This window comes from Neodiprion pinetum, chromosome 1, assembly GCF_021155775.2.
Source record: "Neodiprion pinetum isolate iyNeoPine1 chromosome 1, iyNeoPine1.2, whole genome shotgun sequence".
Classification (NCBI taxonomy): domain Eukaryota; kingdom Metazoa; phylum Arthropoda; class Insecta; order Hymenoptera; family Diprionidae; genus Neodiprion; species Neodiprion pinetum.
In genome coordinates this window covers 35,584,363-35,604,719 of record NC_060232.1, presented here as the reverse complement: position 1 = coordinate 35,604,719, position 20,357 = coordinate 35,584,363, and the positions used below count along the sequence as shown (strand labels likewise).

Below are 20,357 nucleotides of genomic sequence, written 5' to 3'. Positions count from 1 at the left end.
GAGTTTGTTTTTTTAACTTACATAAAATATTCTCGCAATTTTTAATCATTTACCTGCGTTCACAAGAATTTTCTCGTGTAACCATCGATGCACGCGGTTTCGTATACTCACGCATGCCTATAATTTTGCAACTCACTCTGCTGAGAAGAATCGTCTCTCCAAAAATAAAGTACAAGTGTCGTAATAATGATGATACTTCCTGCGCAGGTGAACGCCAGGATTATACATACACCGGTACAACGAATAAAAAGATAAAGTGGAAATAATAAAAATTAAGCGTTTATCCCTCGATGTAGGGCGTCTCCTCCTCCTCCCCCCCCCCCTCCCCCTCCCCCTCTCTATCTTTCTCTTTCTTTCTTTCTTTCTTCAATTCGCCCGCCATCACGTAAGCTTGCAGCGAAAAGAAAAGAGAGTAAGAAAATTGTGTTAAAAAAAACGTGTAATTTGAAAAGCATTCGCGAAGTAATTCTGCAAATTCCCCGCGATGCTCGCCCCACGCATATAACGGTAATAACGGCATCGTGTACACGTGGATTTTTTTTTCATCCTTCTCCGTTTTTGAAGGATCGAGTAGCTCCACGTGGCCTGAGAATGAAGGAAAGATTTCCCGTTCACGACGTATGTAAGAACGACACGTGCTCGAACACGCGCGCCTCATCCTCTCTCACGGCTAATCAGTTTCATCCTGGAAGTAGATCCTAATTGCAAAATAGACCCAAATAGAGCCGAGGTACTCACGTCGTCTAGGCGGTCGGAGACGTTACATCGGCTGCCACGTCACGCGAATGTACGCTTGGAAAACAAACAAATTATACCTACCGATTCGCAACACGTGGCGCGTATACCTCTAATACCTACCCACTGTAACAGGCAGATTAAATAGTTTCGGGTATACACGTTATTCGCGTCTGTCTTATTATTCCACTGCCTGGAAATTCGCTGGCGCGTCAATTTATCCGTACGAATATCTAATATGATGATCTTTTCGCCAGAAATTACGGCCCGTATTTGAATCTCGCAGCGTTTCGACTTTACAATGCGCACTGGTTTATTTGTACTCTGTACGAGATGTTAACAGGGTAATTTCGTTAACTTTGTTTGCCAATTTTTTAGCACAACAAGTTGATGGGTTGGATGAAGTTTGGAAAATTTTAAATCCCCAGTAGCGTGTTCGTTTTAGTGTATACTGATATTGATCCGCATCTGTATCGAAAGTAATTACAACAGTGACTGAATCTGTACTTTCCTGATTAGTCGGAGTTAATTCAACAACCTTGGCCTTACGCGTCATTATACGGTGCACGAGCGACTTGACGAATGAATCGAAGTCTATTTTTAAAGAAGCTACGTAGTTAGATTGGAAAATCATCTACGTACGCTATGAGACGCGAGATCAAAGGGGAAAAAGAAAGGGGTTCGAAAATTGTAGAAAGGAAGAAAAACAAAGAGAAGGGGGGAATAAGAGGGTCAATAACGAAGTTGATTTGATGAAAAGCTGTAAAACGACGGGCTGCCATGTTTCTAGGGTTCTAATCATCCGGCAATGACGAAGTGTCGCCATTTACCTGATTAAAGAGACATAACCCGACGTCAGAGGCAATGTGGAACGTGGGCCGTTCCCACATCATGAATGGGTTTCAAATAAGAAGTGGGCGATTCCGCTTGATTGCAAGAACCCGCGACATATTTTAGCTCAACGGGGGTGAAACCGATACCCGTGTCGCTGCCCGCAACTCCGGCTTTGCGACGCGGATGTCTATCTTATCGGTATAAACACGAGCGGCATCCACCCCTCACAGATCTCGCCGAATGCCATTAGGACATATATGTGAATAAACAAAACCTGTGTAATCAGCGTCGAGTCGAAGCAGGAAGGAGCAATCAGGACTTCGTTGGTTCTCAGTTATTTTTTATTTTTTTTTACATTTCCAAGTAACTCGATCTCACACTCTAACCCAAATATTTGAGACGAAATGTAGCAGGTATTGAAACAAGAGCATGAAGTCTACGATTGTCAAAATTGACCGGGAATGTTTTCTGATAATAGCCAATTTTCATTACCCCGATTTGTTTTTTCTTCCCGATTCATAGGAGGTACATAATTATTGGATGTTATTATTTTCTATAATGGGTTTTAAAAGTCTTGTAACACGTATGAAAGATTTGTTGCGATTCATTGAAAATGTTGTCATTGAGTAAAAATTTTCATTTCAATATCTCTCGGAAGATCTTACTCTATTTAAATACCTGCCGCTCAATAATCTATTCGTAATTGTTGATTATATTGAAATGTTGACTTTATGACTCAGCTCACGTTTTACTCAACAACTTCGCCGTATTGACACTGATATTATGCATGAATAGACATCCAGGCACGTCTGCATGTTATGCACATTGTTTCGATTTTCTTGTTATAATTATTTTTTCAGTCAATATTTTTGTTTGCTTGTCTGATCATTCATCGCGTCATTTTCAGCACGTTATGCTTCTGCATCTGTGGAATTATTCTAAGAATCGTTGAACGTATAATTTCTGTATTACGTGCCTTTTTTTTTTAAATTTCGTATCCTCAAGTACACACGTGCAATTTTTATACGTATTCAGGCGATACACGTGTGTAAAAAATACTACATGTTATACAATATCGTATCAACGAACAGCAAAATCGGCATCTCGTATTGTCCAAATCTCGAATGAACGCTGATGAAATAGCGGAAATAATACGCGTGCAACTCGACGTATTTCACAAGGTATTCAGATAGAAATAATAACCTGTCTGTTTTTCACCTGACGCTGCGGAGCACGTTAAGCTTTATAAAAAAAATGACTCAGGTATAACAACCATTTCAACGAATATTTATACATCTCCATTGTATCGCATAGTATAAAAAGACGCTCGTACAAACTGCGTCATACGTTTGCAAAAAATTAGGTGATTTTTACCATATCTTTTTGGCAAGTCTCGCACGTAACTCTGTAATTATCCGAGCCGTCTTCATGCTATGCGACGTGGTTATTCATCGCAATTGCGTTGCTACAAAATGAAGTACTTTAAAGGCGAATTTAAATGTGCTTTTTATACTTTCGTAGCTACTGATGAAAAATTTATGAAAGACTTGATCACAATGCACGATGCACAAAATTATTTCCGTGGTGGTACAGATCAGCTTTGATTGTTTTATAATCGAATATCAAAATGTTGTTTCGATAATACTCACATATTTTCTGATGTACCAATAAATGTCGAACAAATGCGATATGATTTTCTGGCCAAAAGGGTAAGGGTTGTGCTCGGGATTTTAGAACTTGCGATTTCGAGATAACGATTTATTGGAAAATATAGACGTGTACGATGTAATGTACCGATTAACCATCGTAACAAGTAAATTTGAAATAATGACGAACAAGGACCGCACAAAGTGAAGTATATTCTTATTCGCTTTTAAGAATCAGTCGAATCATTTGAATCGAAATTTTATAATTCTACCATTACGGAAAAGAATTCGCTCGTCGTTAGTAAGTATAAATATTAAATGTACAGATCTTAAAACAGACATCGCAATCTCGACGCATATCGAAGTTATAAGCAGCAATGAACCGGGAGATCTCTGTGGGAATAATCGGAGGGTTTTGCGCACCGCATTACACGGACTTTCCCTTTTCAGCCCGTTCATTTGGCATGCGGCGCGACTCGTTTCTGCGGACGTTGGAAAAGCGAGCTGCTGCAACAGGTGAATTCATTGGAGGATCGCGCGGCGTCCGCCTTCGCGTATAACAGCGAGATATTACAGAAATGCAGGCGACATAAACACGAGTCCACGTTTTGCGAGAGGATCGAGTATAAGGCTCGCTGAAAGTGCATCAGAGGCGTCAAATGCATGTGCACCGTGCAGTGTGCGCAGCGAAGCTCGACGATGATTTCCTCATTCGTCCCACCGCTTGCGGGAAGGCAGGCAACGCCGATTTCAAACGGATTGGAAAGGCTGCCAAGTAAGACGGAATCGGACGGTAATACGTTGTTGAAGAAATCCCGCGACGGGCAGACAGCAAGGAGCCAATACGGGGTAATAATATCCACCAGAGGCCTCAACCGCGCTACCAGCGTTTAAGATCCAGAGCTGTCTCGAATACAGACTAACGATCAGAGACCGGCTCGTGTTTTAGACGGGGATATATTTATTGGAGGAGACGAGAACCGAGATGGGAGACTCGAGCCGCCCGCGAGGTTATCGCACGATGCTGCTGCTTTTGCCGCCTCAGAAATCTGTGGAAAAATACGGGAAAACTTGGACGACTGTGAATCGTTGAAATCGCACATTTTTTTCGTTTTACGTGCCGTATTATTCCAAAATTAAGCAATTTTTTTTTTTTTTTTTTTTTTTGTACACACAATACCGCACTCGAAGAGTCAGCGAATTCTGCGAGAAGCGGTGTGAACAGAAAATACTGTATAAATGACTAATAATAATCCGCAGAGATGTATTTAGTTTGTTGTAACTCACGAAGATTTAAAAACTAAATTTTAACTGGATCTGGCGTGTATAATACCTGTAATAGTACAAAGTTGCCGAAATATTGCGTAGTTTTTACTTAGTTTGAAAGAAAAAAACAAATCCTTTCTGACAAAGTATCGAAACTTTCGCACCATAAGATCGTAAAAGAATGTAACATATTTCATTTACAATATTATAAGAAAATAATTGATCCGGAAGTTTTTTAAATAGAAATTTCGTAATAATACTCTAGTGTCAGAAACCTGATTCTATAAATTGAGGCGAAACGTAATTTTTGTTAGAAACAGATATATTTACGCAGCATCTTAGTCCCTCGACTTTCATTGTCTTCGATTTTTTAACGCGGCCCGTAGCTTCGGGGTCAAGAATCGGTCCGTTCATCGAGCGGATGGTTGAATTTTATTCAACGGAAGAGACTCTGACACCCGCACGAGGAACCGAAGACGGGATTTAAAAAAGGTAGGAAGGGTAATAAAAAAAATGTCGATAAAAAACAAAGAAGAAAGGAAAAACATTAAAAACGGTTCAAAAGAAAGGAAAGAATAAGAATAAAAGGGAAATGTGTCGACAGGGGAAGAAGCGCGGCGTGCACTTTTCTCGACGGCAATGGTGCGGCAGCTGTAGCTCACACATCTGCACTCCTGCATCATATCGTGGGTGTGTTACACCGCGTACGTACGTGCGTATGCTGCCCATATATATTTACATGGTGAAAGAGACTACGGGAGCACGTGTCTCTGTATTCTCACCCGAGAGGAACGAGAGGTTTTTATAACCAAGAGGGGAGACGACGGCATTTCGGTTACACTTTGGGTGCGAACAGTGGCATGGCGAGCTCAAAAGTGGCCCTGGTGAAGAAGCATCGAGTTGCCCTCTTCGAATCCGACTGTTATTTATACACCCGGACGAAACTTATTTTTATAATTTAATTTTATTCGGTTCACCGGGTCTCGGTGTCAACTCCAACAGGAATTACAAGAAATCGCGCCCAAATACTTATAATAAACCGTCTGCACTATTCTATGAATATCCTCTGATCCGATTCCCATAGCTCGATCCTAGGGTGGCTCTCCCATGCTTAAAAAAATCTTCACACTTTTCTCGAGGCTCACGCGACACGTGCGGTCTGGTAGATTTTCAATCGGGTTTAAGGATGATCGAATCCGCTTCGTCCGAGTCAAAAGTTGAGGAAAGAAGAATAACCGTGTGAAGAATCTCCGGCATTGCGGACGAATGAAACGACATCGCTACCGTACGTATCGTGTAATAAGTCTTACAGTGATACAAAACTCCACAATTTTAAAATGTTTATAATTTGAGGGACGGTTTCGTAATTTGAACGTTCAAAATGATCTCGTCGTTTTCATCCGACTGTGATATGTTTCATTTTGTCAGATGTTCGCCAAAAATTACATTTCGGCGTTAAAACTGTACACTAAAATTTAAAGTCGATAGAATGTTTTTTCAGGAAATTTGTGGGGATCTCGTTAGCGGACAAAAACACTAAAACTTGACGACTTTGACGTCGATTGTGAAACATCTTTTCCAACCGTTGATACGATCCTACGTACAAGCTTGCGTCATTCAAATTCATTCGTGTTCACTATCATTTTTGGAACTGTTTTTACCGTTTTCCCAACTTTTATCTCAAACAGCTTTCGCCCCGAAATACTTTTATCGCGTGATCAAATGCGTTTTAAATTCCAGTATCGAACAGCACTGCTGCCCGCAGGCGTTTCTATCTGGCCAACGGAAATACGACCTTGTAACGCCGTTTACGAAGGCATTTTACACGCTGTTAGCCCGCAGGAGACTCCTTGTAACGACATTCCTGCATCCTCCGCAGGAGTGCATAGGCATCGCGTATCCTAGTCGACCCGAAATAGCCGGACCTTCGTAAGCTAGCCACTGTTATCCTCTGCGGCTATTCATAGGCTGGGGGCTCGCACTCGGTTGCCGACAATCTGTGTCCGTGTCAAAGTTCAACGTAGAGAGTGATATCGATAGCGGTGATAACTAGAAATGACAATCAGCGAGTGCCTTGGAGCGAGAAGTTGAAGCAAAAATAAATTTCATTTCATCCGCATTGTTCGAATAATATCTTGGAATTAATGATATACTTGAAAACGTGCATCGATTATTTGCATTTACGATACTCTCCGGTCTTCGTGCCATGTATACATATAACCGAGTAAAATGAGTTGGAAATACCAGCGAGCGATTGGAATCAGTACCTGTCGTCAATTTTGGTCAGTTGATAAAAGGATGTGCGTGATCCTAGTTTTCTGAAACCGACTTGCAGCAATGCGCAAATATCGACAGGTACGCCGGGGCGATAAGCGTGAGCAATAAATAAACAGAAGTTGAATCATTATCGGGATCGGTATAAGGTGCAGTTTAGGGAGATTTGCCGATGGCGCAGGTGCGAGGCCGAGGATTGTAATAACATAAAAAGCTCGACGGAGGGAGAGAGGGAGGGAGGGCGATCGGCGGTGTTCGAGTCGTTGCGAACCGCGATGCGGTTATCTTACCGAGAAATCTCGAACGCGGCATCTTAACGAAGGGAAAACAAAGACAGCGCCAAGGATGGAACACGCTGGCAGGCAGCGCCCGTTGCTGCAGACAGCGTGGCACCGCGGACCGAGATCCTCTCTCCGGGCCGACGACGTCGAGCTAGTCGTTCCGCTCCGGCTAGGCGGCTCCGCGTGAGGAACCGGGTGCCGATGTCCGATCAGGGCGGCAGCCGCAGCACGCCGGTTTCGCACTCGATTTCCCCTCGATGTGATTTTTATCTCGATTCTCGTCGTTTGCCCCAGGCATTAAGCTAAGTCGCGGGGCGTAACGGTACGCATGCCGACGCTGCTCGATTTCGAGCCTGGCTAGGATCGCTCCGCGATCGGCGATTCGATCGAATAGTAAAATTGAAACTATCCCAGTCCGGTTAGAAACTCGTCGGCCGTGATTAAAGGATCGATTTACCATTTGATATCGTTACGGCATCCTTATACTTGTCTCTCGACCCGTAGGCTGCTTCAGGCACCATGCACCTGGTCCCGGACTCGGATCTTGCGACACTATCGGGTGGCCCAGCCCAGACCGATCATTCGAGCCTGCTGACCACCGCGATTTTATCTTCTCTTCTGGTCCAATTATACAGTCGAGACGGTAATTATGCCAAGTACCAATTAAGCCCAACTTTAAACGCGAAATTCCGTTTCGCGTATTACAGTCGTGCGCGTAACGATTACTGCGGGAATAGCGAAGCGGACTTTCTAATACCGCTAGCATGTAATTATTGCGCCTACTCAGCGCGGTTGGCACGTCTCGTATACTTGGGGGTTTTTTTTTTTTTTCGCATACGCAATACTCAGATTTGGTAAATCAATTCGTACGGTATCACCGGATGAATCTCGGGTTGAACTCTTTCTTTTTCAACTCAGCTTCGTTAGGGCGGAACCGAGCTACCGATCTCCCATTGAGAAATGCCGGTGGAGGGTGTTTTCGGTTAACGGGTTCAAAAGTTACGATCAATGGATATTGTTCCAAGAATTTCTACCGCCGCTCCACGGTCGCACGATGAGGGCGCGATTCTTGCCCTGGTACACAAAAAGAATCAAGAAGAAAAAGAAGAAGAAGAAGAAGAAGAAGAAGAAGAAGAAGCAGAAGCAAAACAAGAATAAGAAGTGGACGCGGCCGGGCGAGGCGTGGCTATTTAAAAACAAAAGGTTATAAAAGAGATCGCGAGAAGGGCAAAAGGTAAGAACAAAATGCGCACACCACGGCACAAGAAATAGGCGCAAGAAGAGATCGCAACGAGAAAAATTGTATCGGTCGAAGAGCCTCGGAGAGGCTGTTCCGAGTTATACGTGTAGTATGCCAGTCTAGATCTATAGATCTACGATGCCGAGTTGTCTGACCGGTTTTTGCAGGGCATACGTAGACTGCTTGGCACCGGCGGGCGCCATTATGTTTTATCTAGTTTTTAACTCGCCACCGTTCCAACACGCTATCTATCGGCCTTTCAAAGGCCCATCGCATCGGCCTGCCTCTGCGCCTCGTATACGCAACGGATCCACGGGGCGAATGTCTCTCGATCCAAGCTCGAGTGAATTATTTTATGCTTTATGGTTCACCATTTTCTCGATTATCGAATTTTCATCACTGTAATCGCTGGCCGAATTCGCAACGCCACGGGTAACTTATTCACCCAAGTTTCACGGAACGTGGAACCTGCGTGTCGGGTTTCTACCAACATGAGATCAGCCCTAGCTCGAGGCTAGTTTGTCCTCTTTGCCCCGGAATGAGATTGCCTTTGTTACACTCCCTGTTGAGACTTTTTATGGAATGACGTAAGGCCCCGCAGCGTGTGACCGACCCCTCACCCTTTTTTTTTTACACCTCGAAACCTAAGGTAAGCTCTATTTATAGACGGTGATTTAATGGACCTGGGCATTACATTGTAACGGCTTTCTCATTCTGACAGGATCCGTCCAATGATCCCGTTCTGATCCCAATTGGACCTCGATAAAGTGCAGATCTTATCCAATCACCGGGTACAATACCCGAAGGGCATGTTTCTCAATTTCTCTCGTGTCTTGCGAGAGTGCCGCCTTTCATCTGCCGCCCGATACGTACAGCCATAGTGATTAAAATTCAAAAAGCTTCGTGGCACACCTTCACCGATCAATCGATTTGCCAATCAGACTTCCTCTGGATGTAAGTAGTTTCTTCGCAATTCTGCTGGTCCATCAGGCGAATGACTCTTCTGACCAACAATAAGTACATTTTGTGAAATCAGAGAATTCGTTCTAATCGGGATACCTGAATGCAGTATTATAAGCAGTCAATGAAATTTGGTCCCATACTTGAACCATGCTTCTCCCTTTAGATTTGAAAACTAAGTTTAGCTCCAAAGTGTACTCTTATCATACTTTGCGTATCCTTGATCTTGACCTATGCAGCTTAGCCGCCGATTCAGTGACAAGATTATTTGTGATTAAGTGTCGTTTTTAGTGTCACCGATAAGTTGGTACAATGGTTATCGCTGGTTATTCTTGGATTCAATAATCCAATTTTGTTAACAGCTGCAAGTGATAGGGCACCCAATATACCTATCTCATCATCCCCCAAGTGCCGTAGATCGTCCTTCGATGCAGTTAACCGTAGCTGAAACAGCCTGCGGAGCTGCCTTCGCTGCTTGTTTACATTGCTGCAGGAATTAATTTGACCTGAATTACCGCGTCTAATACGTAGTTATACGTTTCGAGTGGTACAGAAAATTGTTCGAATGTCGATTATTACATGTCTGCGATCTTAATCAGTCGCTCTGACAATATGCATACGGTCTCAACTCCAAAGTGAACGGACTGCGGTTCCGTCTCGTTAACCACCGGATCAATTTCCCTTCTAAATAACAACCAGTAATTAACAGCGGATGCAACGTACCCATGCAGCGGAGTTCTGGTTCAAACCACTTCAGAATTACGGGTTTTGCTGGACTCTAAACTCCGCTACAGGATATTATGCATGTAGAAGTAACCGGATTTTCCTTGTGCACACTAACGATTTAATATGCTGGATGCTTTGCGCGGCTTGACAGGCTTCAGATCTAATCATGAACGAGTCATTGACGGTTTGACAGAGGTGAACACATATCCAAATCCAAGAACCTTCGAATGCCTATTTTCTATCGCCGTTTCTAAGTCACCTTGGATAATCGCAAATGACAAATCTGAAGGTTTCGTTTTCGCCCGTGCCTCAGGAATCAGGGTGAGCAGTGGTCAGCTTGTTCGGAGCGACGGAGGCTGGTGAATTTCCGTCGCAAAGATGACCATTGCGAATAATCAGCGTACGATCGCATTGTGTGGAATTGACGTCACTACGACAGAACACTCCGGGATACTGCCGTATAAACAAAAGAACGTCACCGATTTATTCTGTAACGAAATTAATGATGATTGTCGTAAGAGGATGACGAAGGATTCTCGAGATCGGCATGTCTGCAAAATAAGACAATTGCGATTTAAGTAAGTTCCTAGGGTATGAGATAATGTCCGAGATTATATACTCAGATTCCATTCGAGGAACGCGATGGATACAGTGTAATAATGCCGGCAGATCCACGGCCCGCGGGAGCCATGATCTCTCTGGAATATTCTATAACAGCTCGAGGATTCAACCGAGGTGAGTCATAGGCGCTGTTGAAATTCATACACCATACACGTGCGTGTTAATACGGATCGAACTTCTAGAAGCGTGGAACTACGAATGACTTGCAAATGTCTGATCAAAGTAATCGTGAGTCACGGGTGTGTTATGCATCACGTGGTCCGTAATGATTGAAGTTGTAATTAAAGGTTCCAAACGGGTTAATGCCAATCTCGGCGTGCCTGGTTCTCAAGCGAAAGGAACGTTCCCACTTCAAACAGCCGACGATCAAAAAAGATGGAATTAAAAAAACCGTTCATGGAGTAGAGAAGCGTTTTTTGTTACAAAAAGAATTCCGATCTTGTTCCTACACCGTTGAGAAGCCCGCCAATTACCATAATTTTCCCATATTTCGATCGTGCAAAGTCTTCCTCGTGTTACGTAAGGGGATTTCATTTCGACCCCAAGTGTCAAGAAACGCGTGTTCTGAATATGACAATGAGGTGACAGTGGTCATTCCGAACGGAATTGGCCTACGACGTACGAACGACCTCGAAGAGTTCATCACAAGGTTAGAAGTTAAGGATATTCTTGGGAAGCATCGTTAGCCGAGCCCAGACTCCTCATCAAGTGCCCGTTGTAGAGCGTTGGAGTAGCTCGTCAGCAGATTCTCTGGAATTTGTTGACTGTTTTTTTTTTTTCTTTTTTTTTTTTTTTATGTTCGTGTGCGCCGTTGCGGAGTCGGAGGAACGGAATACGGCTCTTACCGCTCTTCGTCAGCCGCTGACTTTGATCCCCGGAGGCGACGAGATCATTTTAGAGATTGATTGGAATATCTGATTGATAAGTGACGAGCGTTATTCGCTTCTACGGAATCCATGACGCCCCGCATGAGGTCCCCATCAATTCATCCTATTGCCAATGACATTGCAATTGGATGATTAATAATACACTAATGGCCTGGAGTTTGCGGTGTGAGCTCGCTCCCTCAACAGACTCGTTCTAATTTGATGTGGATTCTTTCCCTTGTTTACCGCAATTGTTATGGCCGCCGCCAATTACCCCATCTTGATACGAAACTCGCTGTATTACCACTGCAGTTAGTCCTCGAGAAGACGTCGACGAAGGTCGAGCTGCAGAAAAAGCATCTCCTTGATTCTCGTTTTACGCTCTAATTATCAAGCTCGAGACTCATGCTTCAAAGTGTAATCGCAGAACGATGATCAAGTAATGAGTCTTCCCGCAATGTATAGATGAGTACCCTACTGTTGAACCGCATCGCAAAGAATCTCTTGGGATTTATCGACTAAAGCCACGCTGGCGATTATATTACTCTTTTGCAAAAATCGCTAATCTTTCCAAATTATGAAATTGGTATTTAAGAAATTTCTTTCTTTCTATGTTTCAGATGGAGCCTACGAGTGTTCTGATATCCTATATAGTACATTCCCGGGAGGATACGAAGAATATTTTCGGCTCCTCAGGCACGTTAATTTCGGAGAACTGGGTATTGGCCCATGGAAGTCTGCTAGAGCCATGGACGTTGCAAAGTAACCAGTTGCGCTCGATCGCTAAAGAATTGAAGGCTGGAGTGCTGACTAAAAGCTCGGACAGAAAGCCTTTCATCGAGTTTTCGGTATCTTGGGAAGTCAAAGACACCGGAATCGTGTCACCGCCATGTTGCGGCGCAAAAGTAATTCCGAAAATGAGCAAGATCTCGTTGTCGGACGAAACGTGCGATCGACCCGTGCTGACTTTTAGGACCAAAAAGGCTCGCCTAGCTGCGGTATGGAAATGTCCACTGCTCGCAGACGCTTTCGAAGGAATCCTCTCCTCCTGGAGGTTCTGCGAAAACGTCGCCGTTGCTGACAACGAGTTATTCCCACTGCTACTGCTCCTCAGGATACAAAACGGTGACGCGGCCAGCTCGAATCCCATCGTCGAACTGCGGGACGTTCTCAGAAATTTCGTCAAAGTCTTGGCACTTCCACAGAGAGGTCAGGAGGTCGAGATCGAATCGACGCCCTTCGGGAATCCTGTCTTCATGAATTCCGTATCTACCGGCGTCGTCAGCAACGTTTTAGGACCCTCCAAATCTCTTCTGCTGACCGACACTAACGCTGTCATCGGCTGCGAAGGCGGGCCGATTTTCATCAAATATAAAAGGTATGTATACTTGCTATAACAATATCTATCTACTTCTTCCAGCAACCTGTAAAAAGCCGCCAGGCGTGAGATTTTCTTCACCACGGTCTGATCTGATTCGACATTCGACGGAAAAAAAGGTCGTCGTTATATTTATAACGCCAATGTTGACACGTTTCTCGTGATAATTGACCTTGGTGTTCGATTCGCTAACCGATTAGACGAGGTCGTAGAGCGAATTGGTCTGATCGTGTAATGAATTGTGTAACGTTTCGCTGCGGACTCTCAAATGCCCACCTAGCAGGCTTTGCAAAATAATTCTTTACAATACCTCATCTGATGCTTTTTTAACTACCCTTTAATAGCGGGCACAGAGCCGTTTCTGGCATCGTGATCGCCCCGCTGAGTTGGTGTCGGGGTGAATGGGTCGGCTATACTCTAGGGGTGAGTTTGATCCCGTGTTTACACCGCATCCTGGATATTTCTGGCACAAACATCATTCTCAGATCACCTATTTTAGGTCCCAGTACAGTCAGTAAGTAACTTGCACGTAAGGACAAGTGCAGGGATGTAAAATTAACCGTTTGCGCTTGATTATGATCCCTGCTACTGCAAAAATTGAATAAAATATCTCAGACATCCTCCGTATTTTAATAGATATACAATAAACTTAATTTTCTGTTCGTAAATTGTTATCTCACATACTTTAAGCATCCTATTTACCGGTTCACGATCTTAGCGCAAGGGGAAAAATCTGAAAATTTCATTCACTTTGTTATCTCATTTTTTCGACGCTATTCGCAACCTATGAAGGAATGCTGGATAGAAGTGTGGTCGTTGTGAGCTGCGGATCAGTCTGGGGATCAGGTGTTTTAGTTGATAAGGCGACTGGGACGTTTTTGACCTGCTCTCACGTGGTGAAAGAGGTAAATATTTTCATCGCCTTTTTGTATCTATCTAATGATCCGTCGTGGTGGCTGCTCGGCTGTGTGTGATATTTGTGCAACAATTCATGTGCCAATTATGAATTATCGCAATTTGTTCAAGGCGCCGAACAGCAGGATAACAATATCCAATGTAAATTTCTCCGCGCGAGGTGAACTGGTCTACAAAACGCCAAACGAGAAATCCTACGACTTGGCAATCGTACGTGTAGAGCCACAGGAAGTGGTCTCTTTGCAGAACGTCTCTATGGCCACCACGCTCATCCGAAAAAGTGAGTTTTTAATAGCCATTTCACGTTTTGCTATTGTTGATGCTATTTACAGAGTATCGTTAACACGCCTCTTCGTATGCTTTTGTTTTTGTTTTACACCCATCGTTTAATTTTCTGTAAAACATTTACTTTTATTTCACTTCTCGGACAATGTATAACGAGTCACGAATCTATTGATGCAGGCTTTGTTATTGCTATTCTTTGTACACGCCGTACAAAACGATGGAAAAAACAATGCTTGATCTCATCCCCTCATTGTTTGTGACAAATATTTTGAAAGTCTTGCGTCTGCAAAGTGTTTTTTCAGTGCAGCGTCTATCGCGATCGTTAGCCAACGAATTTATATAAGACCATGAAACGTCGATTTTTGAATCATCCAGCAATTGTTCTACATCGCGTAAAAATCTAACCGCAAATCAGATATGCCACGAATGAATTGTGTGTGTGTTTTTTAAATAAAAATCGCACCGTTGCCCTCTTCTTGATTTTACGAGAAATCACTGATTCCTGAGAGGTTTAACAGGCAATTATTCCACATTCAATTACTATAATTTATCCGCTACGTAAACAAACGGGATAACACAATTCTCGAGACGTTGAAGCAGTCGTCAATTGCAGTAATTTGCGTGTCCTAACTCAACGATTAAACAACCCCTAGAAGTTTTGCTATTCATTTCGGTCGTTCTCAGGTTATACCACAAAATAAATTCTATTCATCCAACATAATTATGTGAGAGATGGAAAAATTGGGTTTTCGAGCGTTTTCAAAATGATCTCACAAACAGGAAAATACGTATGTTCTAAATGGCATATAATTGTGATGCATGATTTGCAGGTTTTGGTAAGATGTTTATACGGTTACATGGTACCATGGTTATACAAACATCTCTGATTCCGCGTTACTAACTATAGGACAGTGATGCAGAATACCCTCAGCCATAGCAAGAAACTTTTATCATTCGTATTGGGTCTCTCTTATTTTTTTGCTGGGAAATAAGTTCACCAAAGCAATGTTCAGATGACGCTTCTTGTTGCGTCAGTTTGTGGTTTCATCTCGCCAAACGATCAAGAAGAAAATGATAAATCCCTATCACTCGTGGTACACGGGTTGCTTGCGATTAGGTGCAGGTTTTGGCTAAACTTTTCGTTAGTTTTTTAAACAACATGATTTGTTGTATCCGTAAAGTTTAGTGGTCAAGGTTCAAAGGTTACGCGATTGCCACTTTTTTTCCGTAGTCAAAATTATAGTGAAACAAGTCTGGAATGTCACATTGCGTACGTGATTTATTACGGTTTTGAAATGTTTTTTCGAAGCTCACCCGTTACTTGCACATCAATTCTTAGTCCTACCAATAAGACAAGGCGAAATAACTTTTTGGACCTCGAGAATGTAGTATTCAAACTGTATTGAAGTGCGTTTGAGTACATAATCCACGACAAATGCACTGGGATTCTAGAATTCTGTACTCGTTAGGTACTTGATAAAAAACTACACGCCTGATATTCATTAACAAAAATGGTTTTAATCATGTGTTATTGATACCATTGGATCAATTAGAGTCACCTACCTTGATAGCTGATAATTCGTATTTACGGAATAAGATATCACGTATTATCACAAAGTACAGAAATTCTGAAAATATGTCTCTAATTTTCTCTCGCGTCTCAGAGATTGTCGATTAAAAATGTATGTCCATTAATTTTAGACGATATATTATCCTCTTGCAAATATTAATTTCTACGTAATCTCACAGTTTTCTTGGTAATAATTCAACGGTGTAACCCATTTTCTCCAAGGCGTCTGAAAATAATGACGAAATTTCAACTTCATCAATTAATATTCCCTGTATACACACTATTCATCGTCAACCAGTTTCACATTCATTTGTATTTTTGCTTAAGCTTGTAGCAAATGGTTTTCAAGTTCCGTGTAACATATATTGCCTACGCAGCGAATAAACAGACTAATCGTAAGTTTTCAAGTCAATCATTAATAAATTTTCAACACTGCAATTGAAATTACATGTATAGCGGGTTCGATTATTACCCACGAGATATTTCAGTGGTTGAATTCGATGCCGAAGAATTCCCCAAGAAACGTAAGGATCGTAATAGATTTTTACGTATACCTTGATCCCTTTGCAGTCGACGCCACAAATACAATCTATCATTTCACGATTACTGGGCATGATAGGTCAGCCCTATTCAATATTCAATATTCTTCTCGTTCGTCTAGATTTTACGCACTCCTCACAGAAAATGAAATAATCTTCATTGATACTTGATTTTTCATTTAATCAAAAATACTAACAAATCATATGCTTGAATATATTTTAAATTTAAAAATCACTATCTTAAGGTCGGATTTCCGCAGATTTTCTTTCATGCCGTTAATAAAACATATTTACAAATTATTCATTTTGAAAATCAGAAGAATAATAGTACACGGTCCCCAGAAAACCACGCTATTCGTCATAAATTTGAATCATGCACACCGATGCGTCAGTGATCAATAATATTGCAAACATTCACTCGATGCATTGCATTACAAATCTTTCCCAGTCTCATTCCATTCAATCTCACGTGAGTTTTATCCGGCAGGGCTCGTGATTTCCAATGTTTTAGAAATCTGTTACTTACACATCGGAGCAAATTATCTGAAATTTTCAGTATATGTAATAACAGTATGTTCAACCAATCAATTGACATTGGTAGAAGATCCGACAATAGCTGAAGTAAATTACACAATGCAATTCAATACTCCAGGAGACGAAGTTGTATGCGCCGGTTTCCCGCTATTCTCAACTCGCGACCAGCCGCAAATCCTCCCAACGGTTACACGCGGAAGAGTGTCTCACTTGTCGGTCGGAATGTTGCAAACATCGTGCTGCATCCAGAGCGGCGCAAGTGGTGGACCGGTTGCCACTTGGCCAGGAGGTGAGCTGGTAGGAATCGTTGTTTGCAATGCGACCTCAGCCGGTAACAAAGCGCTCTTTCCCCACGTCAATATGGCAGTTCCCGCTACAATTTTCGAAGGACCGATCCGCGAGTATCTTCGAACGCAAGGTAAGCGGAGGTGCATGGATATATCTACGCTCTCTTACCAGCTGTTGCCTTTTGGTTTTGAATATCAAACAGGCAAAATCCTTTATCTGTTTCAGACGTAAAATGTTTAAGCAAGTTGGAGAACAATGATATTATTATTCAGCAAAGGTGGAAATTGAATCCAGTGCCGTTAGCTCATTTATAAAACGTGAAATATCGTAATTAGGATAAATGTTTAAAAAATCAATTTCAAATATTTTCACCGAGGTTGTAAATTTCTGTTAGCTTTTCTCAAGAATTTTGTTGAATAAGCAAGTCTGTCGATACTTTAAAAGACGTGTGCGCGCGTGTGCGTGTATACAATAAATATGTAAAATGAATGATGTGGTAATCGACGGGGAGACATTACTTTACAATTACTTGCATGCATGTACATTGAGTATAATCTATTCGCGTTCTGTTTACTTTTATTTTTATATTTTGTGTATCTTTTTTTAATAAATAATAATTTACGTAGTACGCCGCTATTAAACATGAATTAGGTTCTATATAACGCTTTCACTATCATCATTATTACAATTAAAATTATCGTTATTTCTACCATTACGTAACGTCTAATCGCTGGTATAATCTTATTTACGGACTTTTCTGTAAAATTATTATTCTCATATATTATACAGCCTAGTGTCATGTTGTCTATGGTCACAGGTTAAGTACATTTATATTAAAATTACATAGTCATTACTGCGCTGATTATTATTAACGTATAACTTATATAAATATACATTATAGAGTTAATCATTCAGATCGAGTCAATTATCGTAAGTACAATCGATTACGGAAAATGTTGCAGTCCCTGAGATCCGGTGTCGACGAGACTGTGTAAAAAATTAATTCGCGGTTTTTTATTTGTTTCGTTTTCTACGCCATAAAATATTTTGGGTGATTAGAAACCTATGAAATTTCATACAACTGTTATAAGTATTCGTATACGACTATAGCTATACACGTACTAATGACATTCATATGTCTATCGAACAGATCTATAAGTTTTTGGTTCGTGTTTCAATTACATAAATTTAATAAAAACTTGCCGCAATTTTCCGAAACAACGTGTACTTATGTACATTATAAAACAAGGCAAATATGATACTGAAACCAACGATCAATTGCGGTGAAGTAATTTGTCTAAATTGGTTGAAGGGGCGGTGTTTTCTATGTATAATTACGAGTTACAATCATTATGCGAACGCGACTCTTATCGCGCTTATACATACCTATATAATATATTACACATAATTGTGATTTGAGAAACAAAACGAGCGCAATTGTACTTTCTCTTACGTTACATAATATGTATATAGGTGTGAGTTTACGCGTATAATATAACGCGTTACTTGCACGTGTATTCCTCGATCCGATCCGTACACGTGTCGCACTTGACGAGACAGCACCAGTGGAACTTGCAACGGCATTGGAAGACTTTCGTGTACTGGTGAGTATTGTAACCCCGGCCGCAACACATCAGATCGCATCCGTCTGTATCTAGAAATATGAGAGTATGAAAGAATAGTCGTCGTTACACCGTTCGTTGTTACTCTGGTTAAAACGAGTTTCCGTCACTCGGCGTATCTCCCTCGCGAAACGCGAATTCGCAATATTCCGATGCCCTTCTTCGAGCGAATCGTCGACCCTCACCTCGGCTAGTGCGATTGCAGGTGCGGCCTTGCGTGCCAAAGCTGCCGTGGGCCAAGTCCGGCTCGCAGTAATTGGGGGACGGCTGGAGAAACACGAGTTCACTTCGTTTCGGGATCCGTTTTGGTCCGTGGCCGGGTCCGCCGCTGGGTCTGGGCCTCTTCAAGACCAAATGCGGCCTTCGTGGTTTGTTGCCTTTTTTCCTTGGCCTACGTTCCCGCCGCGATTTCGCCGGATCGTTCGCGGTTTTGCCTTGCGTTTTCGCGTCGTTGCCCAAAATCGGCGTCGTATCCGACGGCGGGGAATCGCCGGCGAAGCTCTGAAGAGTGCCATCGTTATACAATTATTTCTTTGGGCTAATTGAACGGAGGGAAGTTAAAAAAGGCTGTGAAATCGATTTTGTTTTTTTTTTTTTGTTTTTTTTTTTTCAATCAATTCTACAAACGAATTCGAGCATTGAATAACTATGCGAATGAAAAACGGTTTTTCTTCGTTTTTTTTTTCGTTTTCAATTTACTATTGCAGGTACGTACAGAGTTTTTTTTTTTTTTTTAACTTTTGTCTTCGATTATAAAAGACGAGAAGTCAACGATTGGAAAAATTTTGTACCTGTACGGTTGGTGGCAGAACTGGCGTAATCGCCAGTACTGGACGTGCACGGTGATATTTTTTCATCAGGGCGTCGCCGATTTGCCGGAAGCTGGGCAGCTTTCGCCAGCAGGTTCTTACCGTGCAGGAACCGGAAATACCGTGGCACTTGCATTCCGTTTGTAGAAGGGCCTTCACCATCTCAAATCAGAGAGAAAATTTGATCAATTATCATATCATTTTTTCGGGGACGATTTAAATTTTACTCGATACGCAGGGATCATTCGAAATCTGCGAAATTCTCCCTGACCGAAGACGTTTTTTTTTTTTTTTTGGAAACCGAATACCCATGTACTTGGTGCCAATAACGAATAACGTAATGCATACGAATGGCTGCAGATGACTACCATAAATTCTGATAAGAAACGGCCCCGTGCAACGCGTCTATACCGATGATATTCAAGGTGAAGGGACAGCGGTGATGTTTTAATTGGAATGGTTAGGCGCGGTGATAATTACGACTCGAGATACGCGCCAAGGAACGGACGGACATTGTCTCCCGGTCGTGATTGGCCCGTGGTTATATTGGTCAGTAAATCAGTATTGATGGAGTTCGAGGAGCGACTGAGTAAGCGATATCCGTGCTGACCCATCGACGGACGGTTCCTGAGCTCCTTCTCGTTAATATTCACGACTCGGCCTGCATTACGTTCGGCCGGATCGCGTCGCGTTTCGACTTCGTCGCACATGTTCATCGGAGATCAAATAAGTCCGACGGGCGATCGGTCGACGGAGTTCCCGGTGCACTTTGAACTTCCTCGACTATGGAAGATACCCACTCAAGACACTTGTCGTGACTTCGAGTTATGATAGCTGCGCGTAGCTGTAGCGTAGCAGTCATGCGGTCTCACTTCCAAAGTGGTTAAGTAGGTACGTACGTGTATGATTGCACGCATCCAGACGTACTATACGGCGGAAGAAGGTCTTCGGGTGGAAAGTGATTTATC

At 42.4% G+C, this 20,357-nt stretch overlaps 2 protein-coding genes across 14 annotated transcripts in view; one reads left to right on the top strand and one right to left on the bottom strand.

Annotated features, from left to right (window-relative positions):
• Prosalpha5 (proteasome alpha5 subunit) overlaps positions 1-20,357 on the top strand; it is a 153,616-nt gene that overhangs the window by 47,797 nt on the left and 85,462 nt on the right. For 3 of the 5 annotated variants that reach the window (XR_011176706.1, XM_069134540.1, XM_069134541.1), the window contains exons 2-5: positions 12,070-12,827; positions 13,172-13,341; positions 13,620-13,732; positions 13,854-14,022. Coding sequence is in view for 4 of the 5 variants with exons in the window: in XM_069134540.1 (XP_068990641.1) it covers positions 12,070-12,827; positions 13,172-13,341; positions 13,620-13,732; positions 13,854-14,022 (1,210 nt within the window). In the remaining variant the exon portion in view is untranslated. Of the gene's footprint in view, positions 1-12,069; positions 12,828-13,171; positions 13,342-13,619; positions 13,733-13,853; positions 14,023-16,788; positions 17,089-17,183; positions 17,948-20,357 lie in introns of those variants that run through there. The other 2 variants (XM_069134542.1, XM_046626018.2) reach the window with 2 other exon arrangements.
• Positions 17,336-20,357, bottom strand: part of LOC124219091 (Wnt oncogene analog 2) — a 71,881-nt gene continuing 68,859 nt past the window's right edge. For 8 of the 9 annotated variants that reach the window (XM_046626285.2, XM_046626241.2, XM_069134592.1 and 5 more), the window contains 3 exons: positions 19,372-19,551; positions 18,766-19,081; positions 17,336-18,612 (listed from right to left, as the gene is read on the bottom strand). In XM_046626285.2, coding sequence (XP_046482241.1) covers positions 18,461-18,612; positions 18,766-19,081; positions 19,372-19,551 — 648 coding nt within the window. In that variant the 3' untranslated portion in view covers positions 17,336-18,460. The remainder of the gene's footprint in view (positions 18,613-18,765; positions 19,082-19,371; positions 19,552-20,357) is intronic. The other variant, XM_069134586.1, reaches the window with a different exon arrangement.